At 40.6% G+C, this 25,627-nt stretch overlaps 1 protein-coding gene across 5 annotated transcripts; it reads left to right on the top strand.

The window, feature by feature from the left end:
- The first annotated feature begins 282 nt into the window (after positions 1-282).
- On the top strand, positions 283-23,789 carry LOC136439196 (RAB11-binding protein RELCH homolog). Of its 5 annotated transcripts, none has more exons than XM_066434460.1 (28): positions 283-608; positions 3,051-3,140; positions 4,727-4,798; positions 5,018-5,088; positions 5,390-5,503; positions 5,925-6,131; positions 6,438-6,526; positions 7,162-7,506; positions 7,838-7,913; positions 8,138-8,233; positions 8,583-8,695; positions 8,912-9,002; positions 9,264-9,335; positions 9,773-9,913; positions 10,275-10,439; positions 10,711-10,758; positions 11,171-11,336; positions 12,280-12,436; positions 12,816-12,939; positions 13,088-13,136; positions 16,720-16,805; positions 17,155-17,261; positions 18,195-18,294; positions 18,873-18,955; positions 19,373-19,575; positions 19,929-20,045; positions 20,516-20,604; positions 21,140-23,789. In XM_066434460.1, the coding sequence occupies exons 1-28, from the start codon at positions 308-310 to the stop codon at positions 21,356-21,358; spliced, it is 3,591 nt and encodes a 1,196-aa protein (XP_066290557.1). In that variant the 5' UTR covers positions 283-307; the 3' UTR covers positions 21,359-23,789. The 5 variants fall into 5 exon arrangements, with proteins under 5 accessions (XP_066290557.1, XP_066290554.1, XP_066290555.1 ...); XM_066434457.1 differs by having other exon boundaries at positions 20,516-20,631; XM_066434458.1 differs by having other exon boundaries at positions 18,171-18,294.
- The last annotated feature ends 1,838 nt before the right edge of the window (positions 23,790-25,627 follow it).

The following is a 25,627-nucleotide window of genomic DNA, read 5'->3' as shown; positions in this document are numbered from 1 at the left end:
ATAAAATGTGCAATAACGCTCTACTAATCCCTAACTCGTCGGAAGAAGTAATACCAAATGTGCTTGGCTGTGGTCTTTTGGGAATGGCTATTTGAGGGTGTATTCGAGTATACACTTATATCGATTTTCCTCTATCTAGCCATGTATTTTTTCATCTTACCTTCTGTAACTAGGGTATTGCATAAGATACTGAGTAAGTCTCAAGAGACTCTTACTTCCGACCATATTTAAATGCAAACGTCTAACAGTCATTGCACCAGGACCTCCATACATAGCCTTTAAAATCAGCTGACTTCCCAAGTTCAAAATGGCGACCAATCCGTTCATGGAATCGGACACGGAAGACCAGGATTTAGCGGGTCCCTATGACGACACATCGGACAGTATAGACGACAAAAATTCAGAAACGATAGACGAGAGTCCAAAGGAGATAACGCTCGACCTCGTGGCTCACAAACTGCTAAAGGAGAAGTTTATTTTGACGGCGCTAGAGCTTCACACCGAGCTGCTGGAAAGTGGTTGTGAACTGCCGCGACTGAGAGATTTCTTCTCGAACCCGGGAAACTTCGAGACACAGACGGTTCACACACAGCCGTCCTCCAACCTACGTGAGTACCGTTAGTGTCATAGATATTTTATGTTTAGCTGGTCGTAAACATCAACAACAAAATCTATCATTATGCCCCCCGCTGGTTGTGGGAGGGGCATGGGTAGACATGTCCTGGTGAGGGGTGGAGGAGCTGTTTACTTTTATCACGAAAGCGTAAACCACGACTAGAGTCACTTGAAAATGTATACAGAACACTCTAAATTCATCATAAGGTATTTACGGATGAATTTGTGCCAAGTTGGTTTTACAAGTGTACATTATTGCTACATTTTAGGCTTTGTCATCATCGAATCATTTTAGTTCAGTGTAGAGTGAAATATTGACAGGGAAGTTGTTTGTTGTTGCAGGATATGATTATTATCATGACATTACAATGTTACCATAACTAAAATGTATTTCTACAATTTGTATCAACATCATCAGATGATTGATCTCAGCACAATTGATGGATTCAATATTATTGACGAAATAACAACTGTGCACAAACCAAAGCAAATATACATACTGGGGCCAAAGTTTATTTATAGTCTAGCTTAATAAATACCTGCACCCTTATCCAGATCATTCTCATTGACCTACTTTTGATGATTAGTACAAATCGTGTGGAAGGAAAGCTTAGATGGTAGCAACTCATTACACCACAGGCATTACAAAATACACTTTACATACACATGAAATGATGTCTCAGATGGCTGTATATTTGTATTCTATCATATCTATAGGAATCTATTATTCAGAATCTGAGAATGATATGTGATTGAAATTTTTGCCATTGCAATCTACTTGAGCAGAAAAATGAGAACACTGAATAGAACACTCTAATTTTGCCAACTTTGTGAACATTGTTATAATTAGTTGTACTTGTAGTCTGCGGTATGCCTAAACACCTCAACCGACCTCATCCGACCTCACCCGACCTCATCCGAGTCTAAAATGCAGTGTATACGGGGTAGGGACATTATTTGACGTTCTGGATACGTTAAATATGCAATTATGAATGCAAAACAAGCAGCAAACTCTAAGTATTTACCAGTTTTTATAAGTTACTCCGCTCGTTTCCATGATAGAAGATTTCTGGCCGCCATATTGGATCATGCCACTGTTGGGGTCTACATGGGGAAGTTCTTCATATGTATTCATTGCGCCGGCCGTCTTGACCTCCCGTTACCTATAAAAACTGGTAAATACTTCAAGTTTGCCGCTGGTTTTGCATTTATAATTGCATATTTAACGTATCCAGAACGTCAAATAATTTCCCTAACCCGTATACACTGCATTTTAGACTCGGATGAGGTCGGGTGAGGTCGGATGAGGTCGGGTGAGGTGTTTAGGCATACCCTGTAGTCTGTATAACGCAAACTCATGCTGTCTGGGGCTTTTATTGCCGCTACCCGCAGGGATGACCAGTTACGGGCAGACGCTATGAGCTCGATTCAATCAGGCTAGGTTAGTTGATGCATAGAAGGTTGATTTAAACCTCCCTGGTTGATGCAACCGGCATGACTTTGCCCTGGGTTCTGGTTTCCGCTTAGTCACAGAGGGGATCCTGAGTAGCAAGCCCAGTCTGTATCTTGTTAGCAACCAGAATTGTTCGTTAAATAGTTTCCAACTGTGCAGTAATGTAGAATACTGCTGCCTTGGCAGATAGGTGATTGGAATATCCAACTGCAACCGAATTGAAATATAGACAAATTTCATCCTTTTATTTGTACATCATAAGAGCTATACTCAGGATTTTATCAATAGTATCTAAGTAATCTCAGGCAATAATTGAAACTGTTATGGATTATCTGTCAGACTTCAAAGAAGTAAGGATCAGTAACAAGCCCTGGAGAGCATTGACTGTAACCTTCTTGACCTAGAAACGTCTTATAGATATTGGAAATAACTATCTTTGTGGAATCTATTCCAATGGGACCCATGCAGTGAAATGAAAAGGGAAAAGCACACTATGCAATAACGAGATAGTCTGCGCTTCTCTGGATCTGCGAAATTACTTCTTGCTTCATGATATTGATAGATCAATGTGGATGCTGAAGCTGTTACTGTTAGTGCAGAGAAGGCTATATGTATTGTTTTCCAAATCTGCTTCTCTTCTTTCATCTTCCTGGGAGACATGAAGATTGGATTTTCCCTTTGGGTTCCCACCTGTGATAGATTAACTTTGAACAAAATACAACCAGGGACATGAACAAGGATGATGTGATTCCCTGTTTGGGACTGTTGCCCAGGTTGTAACTCATCCAGCAGGTAAGATTCGATTGTCAGTCCTTGGCTGGTCTAAACAATTGGCTAAAAAAGGTTTGAAGTACTCCCCCCCCCCCTTTATTTCCTAGAATTTCAAAGACCACCCCAAACTATTTAAGTAAAGTATCCCTGAATATAAGATAGAAAATTGACAGGTTTCAGCTGTATAAATATGTCTCTTGTCTCCCCACAGATCGCACATCCAGTGAACAGACATTTGACTCTTTGGACTTTGCACGTTATTCAGATGACGGGGCCAATCAGACAGATGAGAGAGTGGCAGGTAATGTACTTTTATTTCTTATATCCATCCATTGGAATATGAGTTGAAAGATGCTTTGAAAGCTACATCCACGTACCTGAAAGTGTAATTTGGTTTTCCGTAAATTCAGTTCACAACTATTAGTATCACCAGGATGTCTAACCTTCATGATCATTGACATTTCAATTCACAACCATTTGTTGTGTTAAGTAAAAAAGAAACTGCCTGAACTTCCGACGATTTTAATGTCACAAAAGTCCAGATCAGAATTCTTGATGCAGTTGTTCAGCTATAGGTCAACAGAAGTTCCTGTATTATTATATTTATAATTATATAGGAAAAATAATGGAATATTCCCCTCATTACTCCCCTAAGGTTGTAAGACTCGTAACTGCCTCCCTTTCAGTGTAATTGATTGACTAGAGGCTCCCTACAGACTCTGATACCACATATATCCCACTGCATATGACCTTCCAACTAACCTCCGAACAGCATTATGGCAGCCTTGAAAGTATCTACAGCAGTGATGTCAGATTCTGTTGGCAGATCCATCATGTAAAAGCCAAGACCGTACAGACCTTTCCATCAGCACCAACTCCTGTGACAGCTTGTATATGGCATTAATGCCACAACCTCTCCAGAAGTGATGCTCTGAATGAAAACTTAAGCATTTTCCCATTCCCATTTGGTAATGTCATAAATCGCAATGACCCTATCTAGATTAGTACATAACAGATTGGCCAATGAATTAATAATGTTGTGATTAGAATCTTGAGTCAATATCTTTATGACCAATGAGTGGTGGCCATGAAACTTTTACAGGTAGATTTTTTGTCTAGATGTGTTTGCTTTTTTCGTTTCATCAGTAGCTGTTTGGTACTGAACTTGTCAAAGCAAGGAACAACACCTTCTTTGATCATAGCTTCTCTGGTACAGTATATGGTATGCTGTGTTGTGAATCCACCGTACAGTTTGACTCTCGGGGCTAATATGTATGTACAGTATGATTTGAACTGTGGCTTTGATGTTCTCAGTAATGATGTGCGGTATCAGGTCTGTAACCTCCAGGGTAACCCGCATATCTCCCAGACGTCATCCTATAGACATGTGGATCAGTTAGCAGCTGTGCACGAGATACCCTCAGAATTACTTATGGACATGTCCACATAAAACCAATGAGAAGGCAATGAAAACAAAAATTGCTCTCTCGGGGTGATATTTTTGGTAAAAGTCCTGAAAAGTCCTGAAAAGTAATATGAGTTTGAGCTTTCCTGGATGTTTCCAGTCATTTACCATTGAAGTATGTACTTGAGATTGAATGTTCCCATTACTTTAGTGCAGTTATGCCATTCCAAAGTAAAAGAATTGAATATCTTTATGGCCAAGTTTTGATAGTTGAACACACAACATAAAGTTAAGCTTGTATTTTTCATCTGTAAATGTATGTCCATAAAGTTTGAATTCCTGTCTTTATAACCTCTTATGTGGGTTCATGACTCTGGTCAATGCCAGCTTATTTTCAGTAAGTAGTGCTGACAGTAATTTTTCATCCGCTTATTTTCAGTAAGTTGTACTGACAGTAATTTTTCATCCCACTCTGTTTTCAGTGTTGGAGTTTGAGCTGCGTAAGGCAAAGGAGACAATCAAGGGACTACGGGCCAACCTGACAGAGGCAGCAGGTTCATACACTTAGGATATATGGCATTGAAATAAAAATTATCTTTTCAGTGTCATTTTTTAGAAAGTTGAATTTGAAAATAAAAATTGAATGAAATATTTTGCTTTAAGAAATAATGCAATAGGGTTTGTGTTGAAGCATACCAGTATGACTCTGTTTAGTCCATCTTTGTCTTGAGTGGTACAAAGCCTGAGCAACACACGTCTACATGATGTTACAGAAACAGACATCCCATCTCCCATGGCCACTGATGGACAGAAGACAGAGACTCAGCAGGCAACTTCAAAGGAGGTAGTTATTATTATTTCTTGATTAAAAAGATCATTGATTAGTGAACTGAGTGGTGGAACATGTAATCATTGCCCAACCAGATTGATAGAACAAATTTGATTTGGCCAGAAATTCAGTTCAGAAAATCTACATCAGGTAGATTGATTATTTGAAGTTCCAAAATATGTAATAATTCTGATAACCTTGATGCTTCATATATCTTAATGAAGCCACATGAATTGTGTACATGCATTATCATATTCACTCTGTACTCTCTAGACTTTCCTAGCTTGTCCCTAATGCATCAGTTATCTGTCTATAGGAGCCAGTGAAGCCACATGAGAAGCGAGCGTTGAACTTCCTGGTGAATGAATACCTCCTGAAGCAGGACTTCAAGCTCACCTCCATAACCTTCTCTGATGAGTGTGAGGACCAGGTTAGTACTGTCGTCCACCTTATCATCTTGTTCCTCATGATGATGAATCCAATGACAATAGTTCACACAAGGTTACGTTCACTTTGGTGCTACAGACTCATTGTAAGATGTTAAGCAATGGTGCTGTCTCCTTGACGGATATTTGAGTTTTAAGTTATGACCTTTATATTATGCAGCACCATTTTGTGGGCACTACTCGTGTATCATGAACTTTTCATACCATCAAAGAAACAAACAATTTATCACCAGTACTACAGCAGTATGATGTTCTCAGTGAATTTGACCTATCGCTTCTAGTACAAGAGTTTTAAAAGTTTCAAAGAGATATATTTGAGAGTTGGACATGTATCATGTGCGCTGTAGTTGTACAACCGTAGCTGGAGATATGTTTGACCCCACTACTCTTCACATGTCCTCACAGGACTTTGAAGACTGGGACGACGTTGGGCTCAACATGCCGCAGCCACCAGATCTCCTGCATTTGTACCGGGACTACGGGAGCCACGTGGCGCCGACGCTGGACGTACGGGACTTCGGGTGTGGGGAGGACGTTGTGGAGGTAGAAGAGCCAGAGGACGACCAGGAACAGGAGAAAATCCAAGAACTGGAAGAGGAAAAGGAAAGACTGGTAATGAACATCTCTCTGACATCTCTCTGAGACTTGAAGAAAGCCTTGCTTGGAAAGCGTGACTTGTAATGATTATATCTATCCATCAACAGCTTCAAGGAATTCATTGACATAACTTTTATGTTGGTACGTTTATTCTTAGAGCTGAGACAAGATGAAAATGAGGCTTATGCATGTTTATGATGGAATTCATGTGTGCTTTGTGCAGCTTTTTATTGTCAGCAAGATATTAGTGATATTGAGTTAGGAAGAAATGAAATAAAGTATGAAGAATGTAATCAAGGAAACTTACCCTTTGTATTTCAGGATGCTGAGATTATAGCATTAGGGGATCAAATAGCATCACTCAAGGAGGAAAACGATTCACTTTTAGGACATGTTGCAACATTAGAACGGTGAGTTCTTACAAATACAACTTTTTAATGCAGGATAGTTTATACATCAAAATGAAGCAAAGATTCATGTCAGCCTACTGCTTTTGCATTATATCGGATGCTAGTAGTTATACAGTTACTCTGCTAAGATAGAGACATTCCATTTAAACAGTTGAGACAAAAATGGCATGTTGCCAGTTCATGGTCAATTCCCATAACCTGGCCAGGGGGTAGCAGCTGTGGTGTAGCTCTGAGTCCCATACTGTTCCTGCCATCACAATTAACTTTATATCAGTAGCCATTCATTGCTGATAGGAAAGACATCAAACCTGCAGACTGATTACTCTTTCCTCATATATCAACTCAAATGTGTCTTTGCATGGCCACATTTAAAAGTAACTACAGTTATATGTACATCATTTACATGCCACTACTCTCTACTGAGTTACAAACCGAGCTAAATGTGTTAATGACATGTATGTTTGGCAGGAAGCTTTGTTCTAGTAAGTGTAGTTATGGCTGAACTAAATGTTCTATAAACAGTTGATGGAAATAGATCTGTAAAGTTACAAGTGTGCATTTAAGACTAATATCAAAATAATGCTGAATTTTGAAGGAGTATTTGAGTTTAAACACTACTTTATGTCACCTTACAGAGATATAGAAGCTTTGCAGACTCCAAAATTCTCCACTCCAGTTTCAACACCAAACAAGCAAATTCCAAGACCAGCAGCAGCATTTGACTTGGACCCAAATGTAGATATTAGGACTCCTCCCATTGGCCAGTCTAGCACAAATGAAGACAATCAAGGATCTAGATTAACCAATGGTAGATCAGAAGACAGAACTGAAGCCGATCAGGCTGGTCCTGATGAGATGGAGGAGTCGTTACAGGTTACTGTGGGGTCGGAGGGCGTGAGAGACATAACCCTAGATGTTACACCACAGGAGGGGGATAGCATGTTACAGGGGGAACTCAAGAAATGGGACATCCCCAATAGGTTAGTACTGTGCCTTACACATTCAGTCTGTACCATCAACTTTGCTGCAAAGCAAGCATCATTTTGTATGCCATTTTATGATGGTAATTTGTATTATTTCTGGAATTTTGTTTAGCGGCTATCAAAAACTTGCTGTTAATTTTTCCAAAATGTAGCGTAGTATATTCTTATAAGTTACAAAGAACAATATGAATTTAAGTCACAATTCATATTGTCTTAAGAAAAATGAAAAAGAAATGCTTGATCACTAGGTGATTTGTCTAACTCTTAATGAGTTGGTTGTACAAATGTACATGTATCTCTTACACTGTCTTTTTGATATTCCTTTCAGAAAAATGTCAGAAGCATTCCGTAGGACATTGATAAGTATGACACAAACTGTAGTGGACAACAGGTTAGGTAGTGAGGTGAGTATCATACTGTTGTTGATCCTTATGGTTTATAATGGCTTTTCCTAGAACCTGACAGTGTTATGAATTATATGACTACAAGTGTCTAGAATTTAGCACTGGAAATGTCAACTTGATGATAGTGAAAATGTTTTCTTTAACTTGATTTGGCTTTTGAGTTTTCAGCCTTATAAAAAGATTATGTCTTATTTACAGCAACATCTCTATTTCCCCACGTACAGGTGTCCAAGATAGCAGGTTCAGGTGAAGGTGTAGTGATGATGCTGGCCAGGTGTCTTCCCCACATCGTACCTAATGTGTTACTTGCCAAGAGAGAGGTATGTTCACCTTACGCTGACCTGATTTTGATGACACAACATCAATACATACATGTGCATATACATGTAGAGCCATGATAGTGATCTCTTTCAATGCTGTTTATACAATGCAGTCAGACTTAAGGTTATACATGTACCTTAATGGTCCATCATCTTCAGGAACTTTTAAGTGACCTCATTATGGTGTTGGATGTTGGATGACCAAGATAAACATGTAGGATTTGTGGATGAACGTAAGACATCCAGGTAATAAGATACGTAGGAAAAAAAAGGTACTCAAGCAACAGTTACTGGATACAATTGTGTAGGATGGTGTCAGCACTGACTATTTGAAACTGTGTTGTTACAGGAACTGATCCCACTGATCCTGTGCACAGTAGCGCTCCACCCTGATGCAAAGGAGAGAGATAAACTCCTCCACATCCTCTTCAACCTCATCAAGAGACCCGATGAGGAGCAGAGGTAAGACTAGGCTCTCAGAAATGCAACAAGACAGATCATTAGGACAATGGTTAACACTAGGATTTCTAAGAGCTAGTTAAGAATAGTTGTGAAATCTATAAAAGATAGAAATTGTTGGTTTGCTTCACACAAGGTTACTGTCCATCGGCGTGGTATAAAAGTCACAAGTTGGAAGCTATTTTCTGTCTCTAAAACATGTCTATGGTTATTTTGCAGGCAGATGATCCTGACAGGATGTGTGACGTTTGCTGAGCATGTTGGCCAGGAACGGGTGGAGACAGAACTGCTGCCACAGTGTTGGGAACAGGTCAGGGGGAAAAAAAGAAGAAGAAAGTCTTCTAAATTTGTTTTGGGGCAGATGTTTCCTCTTAAGATTAAGAACAGTCAGAAAGTTTTTAGAAGATTTAGCTTAAATGGAAAAGAAGTTGCATGCAACTTTTTTATCAGTGACCAGTTAATATTAGTATGTTTTACATCTTTTTAGATTTCTTAATGCTGTACAGTGCTGTTTGTTTCCCTGATATTCCTTTGCTTGACATTAACAGTTTGAAATATTCCTTTGCCACAGATTAACCATAAATATGAAGAAAGAAGACTACTGGTGGCTGAAGCCTGTGGAACTTTGGCTCCATTCTTACCGGTAAGACAGTGCCTCATTTTTAGTGTTGTTGAACTTTTGATACCTTACAGTATATCATTGACTGGTAATGGATGACTATGACCATACTGCAGCTTATATGACTCTGTGTTGCTGCTCTGTCTTGTATGTATGGTTAACTCAAGGCCAGATGCACTTGCTGTATGTGGGTGGGTATTTATTTGTAGCTAGTACATTTTGTTCAGAATGCTAGAAGAGTCTTGATGTTGGAAGCATTGCTCTGGCATTGTGCTTGTGAGAGTTCTGTCAGTTTTATTTTATTTCATTGAAATTGCAACAAAGCAATACAGAAGTCACCCGTAGCGTTGCTGATGTAGAGTGCCATCTAACATACCGTTGAACATTCACACATAAGATAACGCCATATGTCAAAACGGTCGTTGGTTTTGTGTAAAGAGTTTTGTTCCATCCCCCACCAGAGTGAGATCCGCAGCTCCCTGGTGCTGTCCATGCTGCAGCAGATGCTGTCGGACGACAAGTCTGATCTGGTGCGAGAGTCGGTGGCAAAGAGCCTGGGCCTCATCACGGCCTACATCGATGATGTTGACAAGTATTCACAGGTAGGAAGGTTGGGACAGGCTTTGTCTGAAACTCACCTCAAATAAAGCATGTAATGCTTTTGAAGATCTTGGGCTAGATTTAAATGAACTTTAGACATAGTCACAAGGAAAACATGGAAAAGAATAACCTAAAAAGCTGTTGTCATTAATAATCACATGGCTCTGATGCATGAATAACTGCCCATTTCTCTTACTTGTCTTGTACGCTGTATGTTGACGCTTAAAGCTTAAAGCATACTAGGCATTCTCTCTATCAACAAAAATGCTGTTGAAATGGGTCATGCTCTTAGTGTCAGTAAGAGAGAAAACATAAAAGTAAATAATTGTCATGATAATGATTTCTACTGCTTTCTTCCCCCAGGGTTCAGAGTTGCTGCACATGGCGATGTGTGATGCGTCGGAGAGAGTGGTGGGTGCAGCTCAGCAGGTGTTCCTGCCTGCCCTGGCTGCCTGGGCTGAGGAGCTGGACAGGCTACACACTGACCTCATACACGGCATGATGACCAGGCTGGAACATTTAATCAAGGTCAGGGTCGTGCAATGTCTTAACACTATCAGAGCTAACTGTACGAGTATGAAACACGAAACTCTCCTAAAACCACCCTCTATTTAAACATTGTATCAAGGAATTGGCAGTTTAAGGTTTGTTTCTTGTGTTTTTGGATCAGTTAATGGAATTATAGATAGTGTTTCAAAATGGATACTAACCATACTGGTTTTACCTTGGTTAGAAATCAGGAAATTCTTTGAATTGATAACATAAGTATTAAACCAGTGAATATTTCCTTTGTCTCTAGGCTGCAGTAAGAGTAAAGCCCATGAACCAGTTGTTAGCTGGTTCTGCTGTAAGTCTCTTGTGTCCACTTGGGTTGGCAAGGTGTGATTATAAATGGCAAATAAGTACACTGCAACTTTATCATCACAGCAATCTGTCAAATTTGTTGGCAAGAATGTTGCCTCTGCACTGAGACACAGACAAAATGTTTTCCTCTACAAGTGTATATTCATGATCAAGCCTGTGTGCTGTGGTGGTGTGGTGTGCTTTATTTCACTTCAAGAAGTTGCAGTTTCCATAGATGGGCGTTATTAGGTTGGCATGTTGGTTGTACTACTGAAACAGTTAGTCCATGACAATTTTTCCGATGTCACAAAAGGAGGTGATCCTAAAGCTAGTGATAGAAGGTATGATTGAAAAGGCTCAACCTTAAGTGCCTACTGTGGGGATACTTGGTTAATCTGACCTTTCTTCTGTTGCAGACCTCTATGAACCAAGTCGGTGGTGAGACGACAGTAGGGCTGGATGAGACCAGGTTTAACCTGTATGTGTCCACCCTGGATGCCATGGTCCCCGCCCTGTTTGCTGCTGTGCTACAGTCTGCACCCTTCGCACAGGACGGAAACCTGACATGTAGAGATGTGGAAGGTAACTTCATCAGATGTGCTGCTCATATCTGTCATATCAAGCATCTTGCAGTTCTTCAAGCTGCTCTTAAATCATTTCAATCGGAGGGAATGTAAACATGAAAGCTGTCTCCTTAAAATTATCAGAATGTGCCTTTCTTATCCCTCCTTCCTTCTTCAAGCACTTGTAACTCTCCTTGCAGAATAACGAAATATCTTTATTCTAGAGTGCTTGAGGTTTAGTTCTTAAAACACTTGAATTACAGATAGGTAATGTGTAGTTTATGTCTGGTTTGTTGGAAGTGTAAAGAAACAGATACAGCTACTTTCATTTTTTCGTTATGGTGACATGTTCCATTTTTTATTCCTGCAACTAAGGCTTGGGATAACTGCCAATGTCTGTTTCTCATTAGTATGACTAGTTGGCTTGTCTACAGCTCATTGGCACATGCTAACTGCCATAACAGCAACTAATCATACAACTTTTTATTACAAGGGAATGTAAGGGTCATCCCCATTAAAGTTAACCTTACTTGATGAATTACCTGGCTCTGTTTTGGCATGAAATGACTTGCACATGTTATGGTGAAATGGTATGAAGGAACATGGATGAAAACAGTTGTAAATTTTCCACCATTCTTTTCCTCAAAATCTGTATGCTGTCAACAGCTGTTTCCGTTCTATTCATGTAACCCGTAATCTTGAAGTGGCCTCTGGGTCTTGTTACATGGTGACAAAGAAAAAAAAAACTCAGGCGCATACATGCAGTATTTAAGGGAAAGCTACCCTTAAAATTGAAAAGCCTAATATACTATGCTGAATATAGCCCAAAGTCAAGTTGTCACTTGTTTCACATAAGTCTGTAATAGTTCTCCCACCATTAGTATGGTGACTTTTCAATTCTAAGTGTAGCTTCCTTTTAAGAGAACAGCCAAGTAATGTATGTTTGGCCTGTATCTCCCTAGTGTCCAGGTTCCCCATGGGTTCCTCCCCACTCCATGACATAGCTACGATCATCGGCGACCACGCCCAGCTTGCAGCTCTTGTTACTGCCTACGACGACACCATAGAACAGGCGGACTTCCCTGCATGCGAAACGTTACAATGGGTGTCTGAGGAATTGTGAGTATTGATAAAAATCCTAGGCTGCTTTGTCATTTTTCTGGGAATCCAAAGAAAAAGAAATGATGTCGCCAATACAGTGACCAGTATAGTTAACATGATAGCAAAGCACATAGTATTTATTAACAGATCTGGATTATTGAAGAATTCTGTTACCATCATCACGTTACCAACCTACTTATTAATTATTTCTTTCATAGCACATTATTGAATTTCAGTAAACTATAAGCACGGCATAAATCTGAATCAGTGATATGAATGTATCTGGAATCAATTGTTGTTTAGTCAAATGGACAGTCCTAAAATGTAAAGGAACTATGACCATTGTTTGTTGAATGCCTTGACAGAATGTGTAGATGATTGTTGTTGTTGTTTGCAGTGTACCAAGACTAGTACAGCTGACAGGAAACCTGGATGTGACCCTGACCTCCTGTATCCACAACCTGGCCAGGCTATTCCACAAACTCTGCAGAACATTTGGGAGAACTTTCACAGAGAAAAAGGTACAGATCTGAAGATTTTCCTTACTACAATTAATCCAAATACGTTTAGTTGTCACCTAAGTGATTCTTATTTCTGCAAGCCCTGTTTAGTATTGTAACAGGTACAGAATTTGCATTTTTGGCTAAAATTGACATCTTTGTATTTCAGTTGAAGCCACAATTCCAGACAATTTTAAAGATTCCAGAGGAACAAATAGGTAAGCGTGATACTGTATTCTCTCTCTGGCTCATTCCCCGTCGTCGTGTATTAGTATGTAAGAAAACTGTCAGAATTAACAAAATCAGCTTAATCTTAATCATACTGGACAAAACCCCAGTGGGGCATCTCGTCCAGGGAGGATTGGTGCACGGCTAAGCGGGCCGGTGGTGGTGGTGGTGCATAAAAAAGAAACGAATCAAAAAAATTGCAAAGTGTTTGTGCGAAATCAACCAGAACAGTGCTCAAACAATAATGTAAAAGTGGTTGGCCTGCTTAGCATAGTTCAATATTTACACGGATGCGGGTAGGCCCATGTGGTTGGCCAAACCCGTCTTGAAACTGTCCAGTGCTGTGGATGTGACAATGTTTGGAGGTAATATGTTCCAGTCCTGTATGGTTCGTGGTATGTAGCTGGATCTGTAGGTGTCTGTCTTGGAGGAGTGGGTCTGATACCGTAATGGGTGTCCTCTTGTGATGTTGGTGTTCCTTGTGGCGTAGTTATGTAGGGGTATGGCGATGTGGTTGTGGAGAGCTTTGTAAAATAACACCAATCGTGAGTATTTTCTACGGTCTTGGAGTGATGGCCAACCTGTTTTGTGTAATAGTTGAGTTACACTCGTGCTACGTCTGTAGTCATTGTGTACCCACCTGACTGCTCTGCGCTGCACTGATTCTAATTTCTCTTGTAGAATGTTTGTTTGAGAGTGGTGGCGTTTCTGGGGATCCCACACCGAGGCTGCATATTCTAGTTTAGGTCTTACTAATGAAATGTATGCTTTCCTTTTTACCTGACTGTTGACCCCCCTTAAATTGCGCTTTAAAAATCCTAGTGTGCTGTTTGCTTTTGAGGTAATGGAATTAACATGAGCTGACCACTTGAGGTCCTGAGAAAGTATGATCCCCAGGTAAGGGTGCTGACTGTTGACCTCTAGGGGCTCTGCAAACATTGTATACATGTAGTGTGAGGACCTTCTGGGTTTGTGTACATGTAAAATACAACACTTTTTGACATTGAACCTAAGTTGCCATGTGTCAGACCAGGCACACAGGGTGTCCAGGTCTCTTTGCAGGCTTTGTTGATCTTGTTCGGAATGAATGGGGCGGTATATGAGACAGTCATCTGCGAAAAGTCTGATCTGTGAAGTTATACCCTTGTCTATATCATTGATGTATAACAGAAATAGAAGTGGACCCAGTACGGTCCCTTGAGGTACACCTGATTTGACCTTCGTGGGCATCGACATTTCACCATCAACAATTACCTGTTGGTGTCTGTTTGTGAGCCAGTTAGTAATCCATTTTAGGTTTGCTCCCCTTATTCCATAGTATTCTAGTTTGTTCAAGAGTCGTATGTGCGGTACGCTGTCAAAGGCTTTGGAAAAATCTAATATGGCTAGATCAATCTGGTGTCCCTTATCGAACCATGAAGTGAGGTCTTGTAAAGTGCATATTAACTGTGACTCACAAGAATGTTTAGCTCGGAATCCGTGTTGAGTAGGCAGGAGGATGTGGTGCGTGTCTAGGTGTTTCATTGCTGCCGAATACATGATGTGTTCTAATAATTTGCAACAGACACTTGTTAAAGAGACCGGACGGTAATTGGCTGGGTCGCTTCTGTCCCCTTTCTTGAAAATAGGATGGACATAAGCATTTTTCCAGTCAGTTGGTACATGGCCCATTTCCAAAGACTGATTAAATATGAAGTGTAATATGGGACTTATTTCCGAGGCATAGTCTTTCAAGATTCTGCATGGGATTATGTCTGGCCCAGAGGCTTTATATGGATTAATTCCTTCGAGTAACTTTTGTATCCCCTCCCTGGTGATATTTATTTGAGGCATATCTTTATGTGGACTTTGGCCTAGGTCGGGAATGTTGGTTGTGTCTTCATCTGTGAACACAGATTCATACTGCTTATTTAGGGCTTCGGCCTTTGTTTGGCTGTCAGATACTAGTTTGTTCTGATGTGTGAGGGGTGCTATTCCAGTGGCTGTCTGTTTCCTGGCCTTTATGTAGCTCCAGAATTTTTTGGGATTTTCTAGAGATTCCTCCATAATTTCATTAATATATTGTGTATGAGCTTTCTTCACCCTATGTTTCACTTCCTTGCGGTGATTTTTGAATCTGTCCCAATCGGTTTCGCACATTGTTTCTTTAGCCCTGTTGTACAGTTTTTTCTTTTTCTTGATTGCCCGTTTGATACTGGATGAGATCCATGGGCAGTGGTACCTACTTGACAACTGTTTTTGTGGGACATGTTTAGAGATTAGTTGTCTCAAGCCTTGGGTGAAGAAATCCCAGTTCTGCTCAGCAGTAAAGTTAGATGGGATTCGGTCTTGGAATTGCCTTTCTAGTGTTTGGATTCCCTCAGAGAGTGCAGTTTTGTCTGCCTTTCTGTAAAGGTTTACTGTTCGAGGTTTCTTTTGGTTGGGTTTTAAGTGTGTTTTAACACTTAGTGTGACCGCTTCATGATCGCTTATGCCGGGAATGATGCTTACCTGGTCAGTCAGATCTGGGTTACTTATGAGGGCTAGGTCTAGAATATTGCATCCTCTAGTGGGTGCATGAACCACTTGTGTAATGTTTGCCTCTTGCATAATATTTAGAAATCTCATGTTGGGAGCCATGCCGTATTGAGGCATAGGGTTCACTGAGGGCGGATCTGTAGTCCATGAAATATCGGGGAAGTTGAGGTCCCCTAGCAGGGCTATGTTAGGTGGTGAGGGTCTGTTTGCAATATTGTTGAGTGATTTTTCTAATTCATCCAGGTATCCAAGTCCTGAGGATGGGGGTCTGTACACTGAGCCCACGCAGAGAGGTCTGTAACCTGTCTGCTGTATCATAGCCCAGACTATTTCCGCTTCTGTGGAGTCCTGAATGGGCGATGATACCAGGTCCGACCTGACTGCGATGAAGACTCCCCCCCCTTGACTATTCCTGTCTTTACGATAGATATCATACCCTTCTGGGAAAATCTCGGCATTTGTGTATTCATTGTCTAGGTGTGACTCGTTGCCACATATAACATCGGGGTTTTCAGTGGCTACTAGGGCTCTGAAGAGAGCGTTTTTACCTTCACCTTTGATACTTCTACAGTTCAGGGATAAAATGTGTAAATGTTGTAAGGTTCCCTTACCTTTGCCTTGGGACTGGGTAGTGCAGGGGGAGGAGGTGGATGTAGGGTTGAAGGATGATGAGGTGTTAGGTGAGGACCAGGATGTGGAGCTGGTACCTGTAGGATTGGGTGAATATTGTGAGCACATGTTGACACGAGACAACTCCTCTGTATCGAGGGAGTTGGTGTCTAATGGTTGGTCCCTGTCCATTAAAGGGCTATAATAGGATCCTTCTACCTTCTCTGAGAGATCTTCCCCATCGAACAGACTAGAAGTAAAGCTAGGTAGGCCACAACAATTACATATCCATGAGCTTAGTTGTTTTATTTTACACATACATGCATGGTCCTTCCTTGGAATAGATAAAGATATTGTATGTCTGCTAGGCATTTGTCATGCTGTAGTGTGTTGTTCTTATGTCATTCTGACTAGTTGTTTGTTTGCCTGTGTCACTCCACATGATAGATCGAGAGATTCTGTCTGGTCGAACGGCACTCACACGCGCCACAGTCCCGTTGTACGCAGCTGGGGTGCTGGCAGTCTTCCACCAGGTGGGTTAAAACATGGCAGCTTTGTATAGAACATTATTGACCTTATCTATTAGGGATGACCCCATAACTCAACTGGTATCAGCCCTCAGTTGAGCTCCTGATTCCAAGTAGTTGGTAACTGGGAGACCCTAGTTCAGTCCTGGGAGGAGCATCTTGTTTGGGGCTGCACCTGTCCGTTCATGGAGGTGCCTCGAGCATGGAAGGTGGCTGCCCTTTGTGTCACTGGGCACTTCAACAAATTATCTCGTATAGATGTACATAGAGAAAATTATTGATTGTTATGAACAACAGTCTCCAACTCCAGAAGCAATTTAGGTACATTTGTCATAATGAAGATCTTTTCCTACAGGAGTCAGACAGAAAGCAACTGATCAAGTTCATGCAAGACATCCTGACAACCCTGTCCCTCTCCCATGCACCTCTGGACAGCATCCAAGCAGCATTCCTGGAACTGGGGTGAGTGGCATCTGTGCTGTCCTTAGTGCTGAATGATGTTCACACTGATGCTTATACCCCTCTAACTGGTATAGAATGACAGTCACATTGATATTGTTGTCTCTTTCTGCTGGGCCTGATGGTTATCTATGCTGACATCTGTCCTTGGTGCTGAATGTTGTTCACATTAATACTGCTATTCCTTTCCCAGTTGTTGAGCAGTTCCTGCACCAGTAATGAGCTCCTGTTGAGCGACATTAATAACTGACTAGCTTTACATTTCTGTCACTTTTGTACTAATATGCCTCTGATGCTGACTGACTTCCACTCTGACGCTATTTCTCCTGGCCCCATCTGTGCTGATATCGTAGGTCCTGTCCTTAGTGCTGAATGATCTTTACACTGATGCTCATACCCTGCTCCCTGGTGTAGAATGGTAGTCACAGTAATAATGTATAGTTGCCTAGTCCTCCTTACCCTGATGGTTATCTATGCTGACGTCTGTCCTTGGTGCTGAATGTTGTTCACACTAATACTGCCATTACTTTCCCAGTTGTTGAGCAATATCTACATCTACATCCTGCTGAGCGACATTAGCAAACAAATGTTCCTGCTCTTCCTACCAATCCTACACTGATATACTATGCTCCTGTCCTTGGTATTAAATGACAGTCACACCAATCCTGAAGCCTGTGGATGCCTAATAGCATAATGATAACTCACATTTGTACCGTTATGACTGTTACACAGCTGATCTTAACCTACCCTGACTTTTTGTTTTAAATGTATGTGTAACCTTACTCATTACACAGTCTCCAGTTCCTGATGCAGAAATCCACACTGATGAATCTGAATTATATTTCAAAGCACTTGTGATTCTGAATGTTGATTTTGCTGACCTCCTCCCTTACACCTGGTGATGTGCGTTAGTCACACAGGCAGTCTTTCCCTCAGGTCGGACGCGGCGTACCACGAGTCCCTGCTGACCGTACTGTGGGACGGCGTCGTCCACACCTCTGCTTTAGTCCGAGCATCTGCAGCCAGAATGTTTGAGGTACGATTCATATACATGATTTTTGTCCCATGGTATCTTATTACTGAGAAGGATTGTAGTTAAAGTCTTTTTATTCTGAAATCCATTCATCTGTGCTGAATCCGATATGTCACATGATCGCAATCCTGACTATTATAACAACTCACAGGTAAAGAATCGATATGTGTAAGGGACAAAAAATATCCCACCTCTACGCCAAAAATAATTACTCAAGCAACTGGATAAAGTTTTGAAACAGTCAGACGTTTCAGACAGCATCCACTGTCTTTCGTCAGTGACTAACGACTGACGAAAGACAGTGGATGCTGTCTAAAACGTCTGACTGTTTCAAAACTTTATCCAGTTGCTTGAGTAATTATTTTTGGCGTATCTTACTACCTGGATGTCTAACTTTCATCAACGTATCCCACCTCTAGTTCATAAAAACCAACCTTGACAATGAGTGCAGGGATAAAGTAGATGACACTATTTTCGTCATTGCAACCTTACAGTAAGCTTCAGATGTTGCAGTTACATTTTTTGTTATTACCACTAGGTGGCAGAACTATGCATTTTACTCTGTGTGTGTTCTCCCCTAGATGCTGATTAAGGGTGTACAGGAGACCCTGGTGTCCATGAGAGTGGTGCCTGCCCTGATCACACTGTCTACAGACCCTGAAATGTAAGGCACCATTCAGCTGTTAACAGTGGCCAACTATGAGATATTCTATTTATCATAATGTCTACATTTACTAGCAAAACTGGTAGTAATATATCTACTAATTACTGCAACATACTATTTTCTGAACATTTCAAAGTTATTAGACCATGTTAGATAGTACTTGAGTAACTTGACTACCTGTCTCTTTGGCTTGGCTTGCTCCTTTATAACGCCATGTGATCTGTTTAAGGCAAGGGAGATGGGGATAGTGGCGTAGGAGGGATTCTTAATTTTCTGTTGTAATGTCCTTACATTTCATTTATTTATTTATTCACACAATACATAGAGAAGTAAGGAAATGTATAAAAGTAAAAAAGAACAAAGTGCAAGCAGAGGGAAGAAGCCTACATTGCTTATACTAAACTTTGTTTTTCCCAGGTCTGTTCGTATTGCGACAGTCCCTGCCTTCGGTACCATAATGGAGAGTATCACGCAGAAGGAGACTCTGGACCGTGTGCACATGCAGTTCCAGCAGTTCTTGGACGACCCACAGTACCGTGAGCAGCACACGCTTCATGTGGAGATCATCAGGACCTTCGCACGTATCGGGCCCAACGCTGAACCAAAGTTCAGAGATGAATGTAAGTAGAATGGTCTCAGTCAGCAATAGTAAGCAAGCAGTGCAGAAGAATGAAGGATTCTTTGTTGGAAAGGATAATGATATGCACTCTACACTTGTTTTATATTTGCAGTTCAGTGCATGGGCTGTCCCTGAAACCTATCTTGTAATCCATCGTTTTTATGATGGGACTTTCTCTTTTTGATTTACATGAATACATATACTATGATGGGGTGAAGAATTCAAGCTGACCATGAACTGCAACACCGCAACTTGTACAATATTGGAAGGTCTCTCTATGTATTGTGACATGTAAGGATTGTTGTAGGCATTGTCCCAATGAGTAATATGTTTGTTGTCTCATTGTGTTTGTAGTTGTGTTACCACGTCTGGCCATCATGGCTGGGAACAACAACCTGATGATCAACGAGACCAAGAGAACAGACATCGCCATGCAGCTGTTCGAGGCCTTCACAGCCATGTCCTGCTGCTGTATCCTTCTTATCAAGTCAACTCATTGTTTAACAGTGTAGGGAAAAACTGAAGAACGTCTATGTTAGGATTGATAGTGTTTTTTTGTATAATATTATGTTATTGGAAAAACATTATTGAAGCATTCGGTGATCAAACTATTCTGTTGTGACATTGATGAATATTCATATGCAAAATTCAACCTTTTCTTTTGGCTGTGTATGACAGTAGTCTCTCAAATTTGGTATCAGCATTAGCTGCTATCTAACCCATGAGCAAAGAAAACGTTTACATTCTTGATGAGATTTCAACAGAAAAACTCATCGTTCTGTGCTTGTTTTACTGACAGATATTAAAATGCATGTAGATGAAGTCTTGCAAATGCAGTTCAAAGTTCTGTTGTGAAAGAGCTGAATAGTGTCCTGAGAACTTCTTACTGACAATTCATTTTCTCTGGGATTGGGCAGTTTCTTCCTTAACCTGAGTCCCAGTTATTTCTGATGACCTGATTAACCAGTGCATGTTGCCGGGCCTGAGATGTCTGAGACAGGACATGGAGCACATCGCACCGCAGCACCAAGTAGGGCACTTCTTTGGTGTGGGGAAGGTGGAGACAAATACAACTTGGGAACTTGAACTTGAAATTTGTCAGATTGCTTGTGTTTTAGTTTACCTGATGTTTGATTTGAGTATTTCTTTAATTTAGAACTTATGAATCCCAGCTCTAAAAGGGGTCCCTGTTTATTCTGCACTATCAATTTTTTCCCCTGCTAATGCTTAATTGGAAAAAAGGGCCCTGCCAGTCAGTTCATGCGCTGTTTTTTTTCACTTTCGGGCGTGGCCCTGTGGGGAACCCTGTGGCTACCAGGCTATTTTTTTGGGCACTGCCGGGGCCTAGAAGTTTTGAACACGTTAAATCAATGCGGGACCCAGTAACAAATAGATGCTGTGAGCTAATCGTGAGAACACCGAGAGGTACATGTACCCCTCCGGTGTCTGGCAGTGCACCGGGACAAATTTGTGTCTTCGGGGCCCAGCCGGGACTACACCCCCTATGGGCACCAGTACAAATGTGACCATAGCATAACCAGGTATACCTTCTTTCCCTTCTCCAGGAGGTGGTTGCTTCCATGATTAAGGAGTATGAGATGAAGGTGGACAGTAAGGTTCCCTACGACAGCAGCGTCCCTGTGGGCGCCAGTCTCGGGAACCTGGCGGCCGCCATGTCCAGCGAAGACGCCAAGACAAAACTGCTCAGCAAGCTGGGACAGCTCAAGGACAAGTCTTCAGTACAGGGTACCAAGATAGCCAGCATGTTCCACAGGAAGAAATGAGATGGTAGTTTCTTCTTCAGCTTTTGTAGGCTTCACAACATTAGAGCTAACACCATGACCACGTAGTACTTAATATGTTAATCTATGATTGCAGTCCAAATGTCTTGACAGACTTATCAAATGCATTTAGAAATTTTGAAGTCTCCTTCAAAGAGCTTTAAAGTTGTCACAGAGCCTGATGTAAGTATGCCTTTCATCAACTGAAGTTGACACCCCCTCCCCACCTACAGTGGTAATGCAAAAAAAGTAACATTCCTTGAATGATGCTGTATAGAGTTGATACATGGATCTAGTCGTACACAACACTGTCATGTTTCAGAATTACTTTGCTTTGAGATTACCTTTGTTCTGTACAAGAGACAGTTAAAAGATTATGTAAATGTTGTCAAATTTGAACAACGGTCATGAATGTTGTAAGAGATGTTGTTGCTGAGGCACATGCAAAACATGTTGATTTACAAAATGTACTCTAATACTGTAATATACTGCAAGCCTGTAGAGTTAGCCATGTCCTATCTTCTTCCTATGTATCTTGTCACTATACTCTAGACGTTACAGAGAAAAGTTCAATAGAGTATGTATGATATAACACCTCTTGTGATTGTTCTAGGTGCTAGTCAGTGTTTAGAGACCTCTTTGAACAAAACAGCTGTGATGCCATTCCAATGTTTGTATCACAAAAGAAAAAATATCAGGGAAAATTTATGTATCTAAGAAGTAGGGCTGTCTAGGTAGTATACATATAAGACTACACAGCAAGACATACACTATCTAAATGTCCTAGTATAGAACATCTCATGTATTCCAGTCTGCTGTACTGCAAGGTTTTATGTTATGTTGGTTAAACATTTGACTAAAGGTAAATTGATTGCTTTCTAAATGCCCTGATTATTCAAAGTGATCAAAATGAACTTCTTAATTCCAGATGAAATATTTTGTAATTCCAATGTTCTTTGTTGTTGCTTTCATTATCAGCCAAGTTCTTTATTATTTGTAAATGATATTGATGGACCTCCTTAAAACATTTTGTTTGAAAGTTATATCCAGAATTTTGTACTACAACAACTGCAACGCAAGCAATAAAACACATCATTGTGTGATTGAGTGCTCAATTTGTACATCAAGTAATGTAATAGCTAAGAATTTTGAGGAAAAGATTCCCTTAGAAGTTCAGTACAGGTTAGCTAGATATCAACCTTTTTGACATTTTCACTAGGAAAGAAGCCAGCCATATGTATATGAATGTGTTGTATTGTGATTGATATGTATTCAGTAAGGAAAACAAACATATGTAATAATCTAAGCACATATCCTAATGAATGCTTAGTTCATAACAGTCAATTCCAGCATGTTTAGTTAATTCTTTTGTTTGTAATGTGGCACTGCAAATAGTGCTGTTTTGTGTTTAGTGAATTTTGACAGTGATTTAGATAATTTACATTCAACATCAGTGCAAACCTTACTGTTCATTCTCTGCAGTTTATTGCGAATGCACATTTTCAAACAGTTACTCTTTAACATTGATTTTGTAACCATTGAACCTACAACACTAACAGAACAAGTCAAAGGAACCAAGTCATTGATAGTACAGTATGTTTGTACATACACTTGTGTAAGTCTCTTTATTCTGAATATCTTATGTACAGCAATAGTAACTGTAATACTGAGGTTGTATCAGTTCAATGATAGCCAAAGGAAATGATAACCGTATATTATGAGTGCTGTTGGCAATGTCCTGATGAAGTTGTTGAAGATTGTGAAGGTGAGGTGGACATGTCTACCTACCAAAGTGTTAATAGAGGTTCTCGTCATAGGCTCTTGTCCATTGTTGGGTAAGATGTGGTGTCAAAGGCAGGTCCATTGCCTTGTTACAAACTAACATGTTCAACAGAAAAGGTATGGAAACAAAAACAGCAACAGCATATAGGAAGGAAATAATGCTCCTGTGGCAGTTTTCCACTGTGATGGAGGTTCATGCAACATTGTAGACATGTTCAACTAAATGGATTTGGAAAAAGTTGATTGTATAGGTCATTACAGCGATGTATTGGAAAGACGTTGATGTACACATGAATAGCATTCCTTGTGATGTGGTTGCAATAATCAAAATTGTCAAATCAGCAAATCAAGGAAAATTTAAAAAATACAATACGTTATTTAAGTTAAGAAACATTTTTGTTAAAATGATTTGCAGAAGTGGAATGTGAAAGATAATGTGATATGTTACAATTGTCAATGTGCAATTTAATTGAGAAGCTTATTTTATTCCAGCCAGCTTACATTTATGTATTCAAATTTATGTTCATAAGTATCAATATAATGTATACAATCAAGAATTTTGTAAATTGGTTAAACTACAAAGAAATTGTAATTAATTTTATTCCACATTGTATTCTGATATCAATGAATCATTAAACTAGACTTTCCTATATGATATTTGTTATTATTTTTCAACTTTGGGCTTTTGTAACTATTGTGTTTGCTACTACTACTATGTAGTATTATGATTCTCAATGGTGAGCTTATTCTCATGAGATAAACGCTATTAGGTTATTACCATAAGATCTGTCATTTTTTTTATTTCAGGCCATGTTGATTTTATTATATGGATGACATCCGCGCACGCATCAATTTTCGTCCATTTCCACACAAAAAAGTTTTCTACCGTACTGTTAATCATGCAGCTATAAAATGAGCAGATATTTGCCGTAAATTACAAAAAAATATTTATGTCTAGAATACCAAACTCAGAGAAGAAGATGTGAAAGACCCAAAATTAAGAATCCATTCTTTGGTACTAGTATACCATTCTCTGTGTGTTAAGTCATCTGTTCAACCTTCCTGACCACGTAGATTTCGTAATGAAGGCAACTTTTTTGTAAAACTTTTTATTTTATTCGCACACTCGCATCAGTTAATGGGGTTCCCAGAGGATGTAATCCATATGAATGAATGAATGAATGAATGAATGAATGAATGAATGAATGGTTTTTATTTGATCATTGTGATCGCAAATGGGAAGTACCTCGCAGCCATAGGCTGAATTGCGTACTTTTCACATTGTTTTTAAAAACTAGAGACATTCGGCAATCTATATCGATTACAATAACATAATAGTTCCTATTTAACAATAAATGCGTTCTAAAAATAACAGGTAACCACTGCCTTAAAACAGGTAGGTTGAAGACGGATACGTCGGAATTTAGAATACAAACATATCTATCATATATATATATACTAAGTAAGTGTCAATCATAATCAGTACCCTTAATGACCACCGTTTAGTAGGGTGGTCATGAAGGGTATCGGACTGTTCTGGTATCTTTTTGTCCTTGCTTTTGTGGTGGCCAGGAGGTGTTTGTTTCGGGTGTCTCTTAAGCTGATTTCGCCCCGGGTAGGTGGGAACCAGTCCCTGAATGTCTCGGTCTCTATCAGTCTCTTAGCAAAGCTGAGGCATAGGTCACGACGCCGGGCGTCTAGCGTAGGCAAGTCCAGGGTGCTGCACGCCTCCCTGTAGGAGGTATATGCAGGGCCAAGTATGATCCGACAGGCTCTTCTCTGGAGGGTTTCGATCCTGGCGCGTTGTGCTGTTGTTAGTCCGGCATGCCATGCGGGGGCGGCGTATTCCAATGCTGGGCGCACAAGGGTCTTGTAGCACGTCAGTAATTCCCCCCGGGAGAGGTCGAAACACCGGAGTTGCTTGAGGATGTACAGTTTCCTATTACCCTGTTTTACCACGTGGTTGACATGTAGTTCCCACCCGAGGTCCGCTTGGACGTGCAAGCCAAGTAGTTTCACAGCTTTGACCTCCGCCAGTGGTTCGCCAGCTATCAAGAAGTGTGGTCGTAGGACATGGACTTTAGAGAACGACACATGCATCACTTTGCACTTCTTGGGGTGTAGTTTCATTTGTCGGTTGTTTGTCCACGTGGTCAGATGGTCTAGGTCGGTTTGCAAGGTGGAGACCGCGTCTATCAATCGGCTCTCTGCCAGGTTCATGTCATCGACAAACTTCCACCGCGATGCTGTGGCATCTTCGCACGCATTGTTGATGATGGCGAGAAAAATGAGGGGACCGAGCACCGTTCCCTGGGGAAGACCACACGTAGTCACAGTCCAGTCCGAGTAGGCTCCGTTGTAAACAACTCTTTGTGCTCTTTCGGTAAGGAAACTGCAAAGCCAGCTGGCGAGTGACGATCGGAGTCCCATGTCAAGCAGACTTGTTACCGCGAGGTGGTGATCCACACGATCAAACGCCTTAGAGAAGTC

Source organism: Branchiostoma lanceolatum, chromosome 7 (genome assembly GCF_035083965.1).
Source record: "Branchiostoma lanceolatum isolate klBraLanc5 chromosome 7, klBraLanc5.hap2, whole genome shotgun sequence".
NCBI lineage: Eukaryota > Metazoa > Chordata > Leptocardii > Amphioxiformes > Branchiostomatidae > Branchiostoma > Branchiostoma lanceolatum.
Note: the sequence above shows the minus strand (reverse complement) of the source record. Positions and strands in the feature narration are given on the sequence as shown.

Coding starts and splice junctions, on each gene's coding strand:
- LOC136439196 (XM_066434456.1), top strand. CDS start 308: ATGGCGACCAATCCGTTCATGGAATCGGACACGGAAGACCAGGATTTA. Junction 9,003..9,263: donor TGCCACAGTGTTGGGAACAG/GTCAGGGGGAAA, acceptor CCTTTGCCACAG/ATTAACCATAAATATGAAGA. Junction 12,437..12,815: donor CAATGGGTGTCTGAGGAATT/GTGAGTATTGAT, acceptor TGTTGTTTGCAG/TGTACCAAGACTAGTACAGC.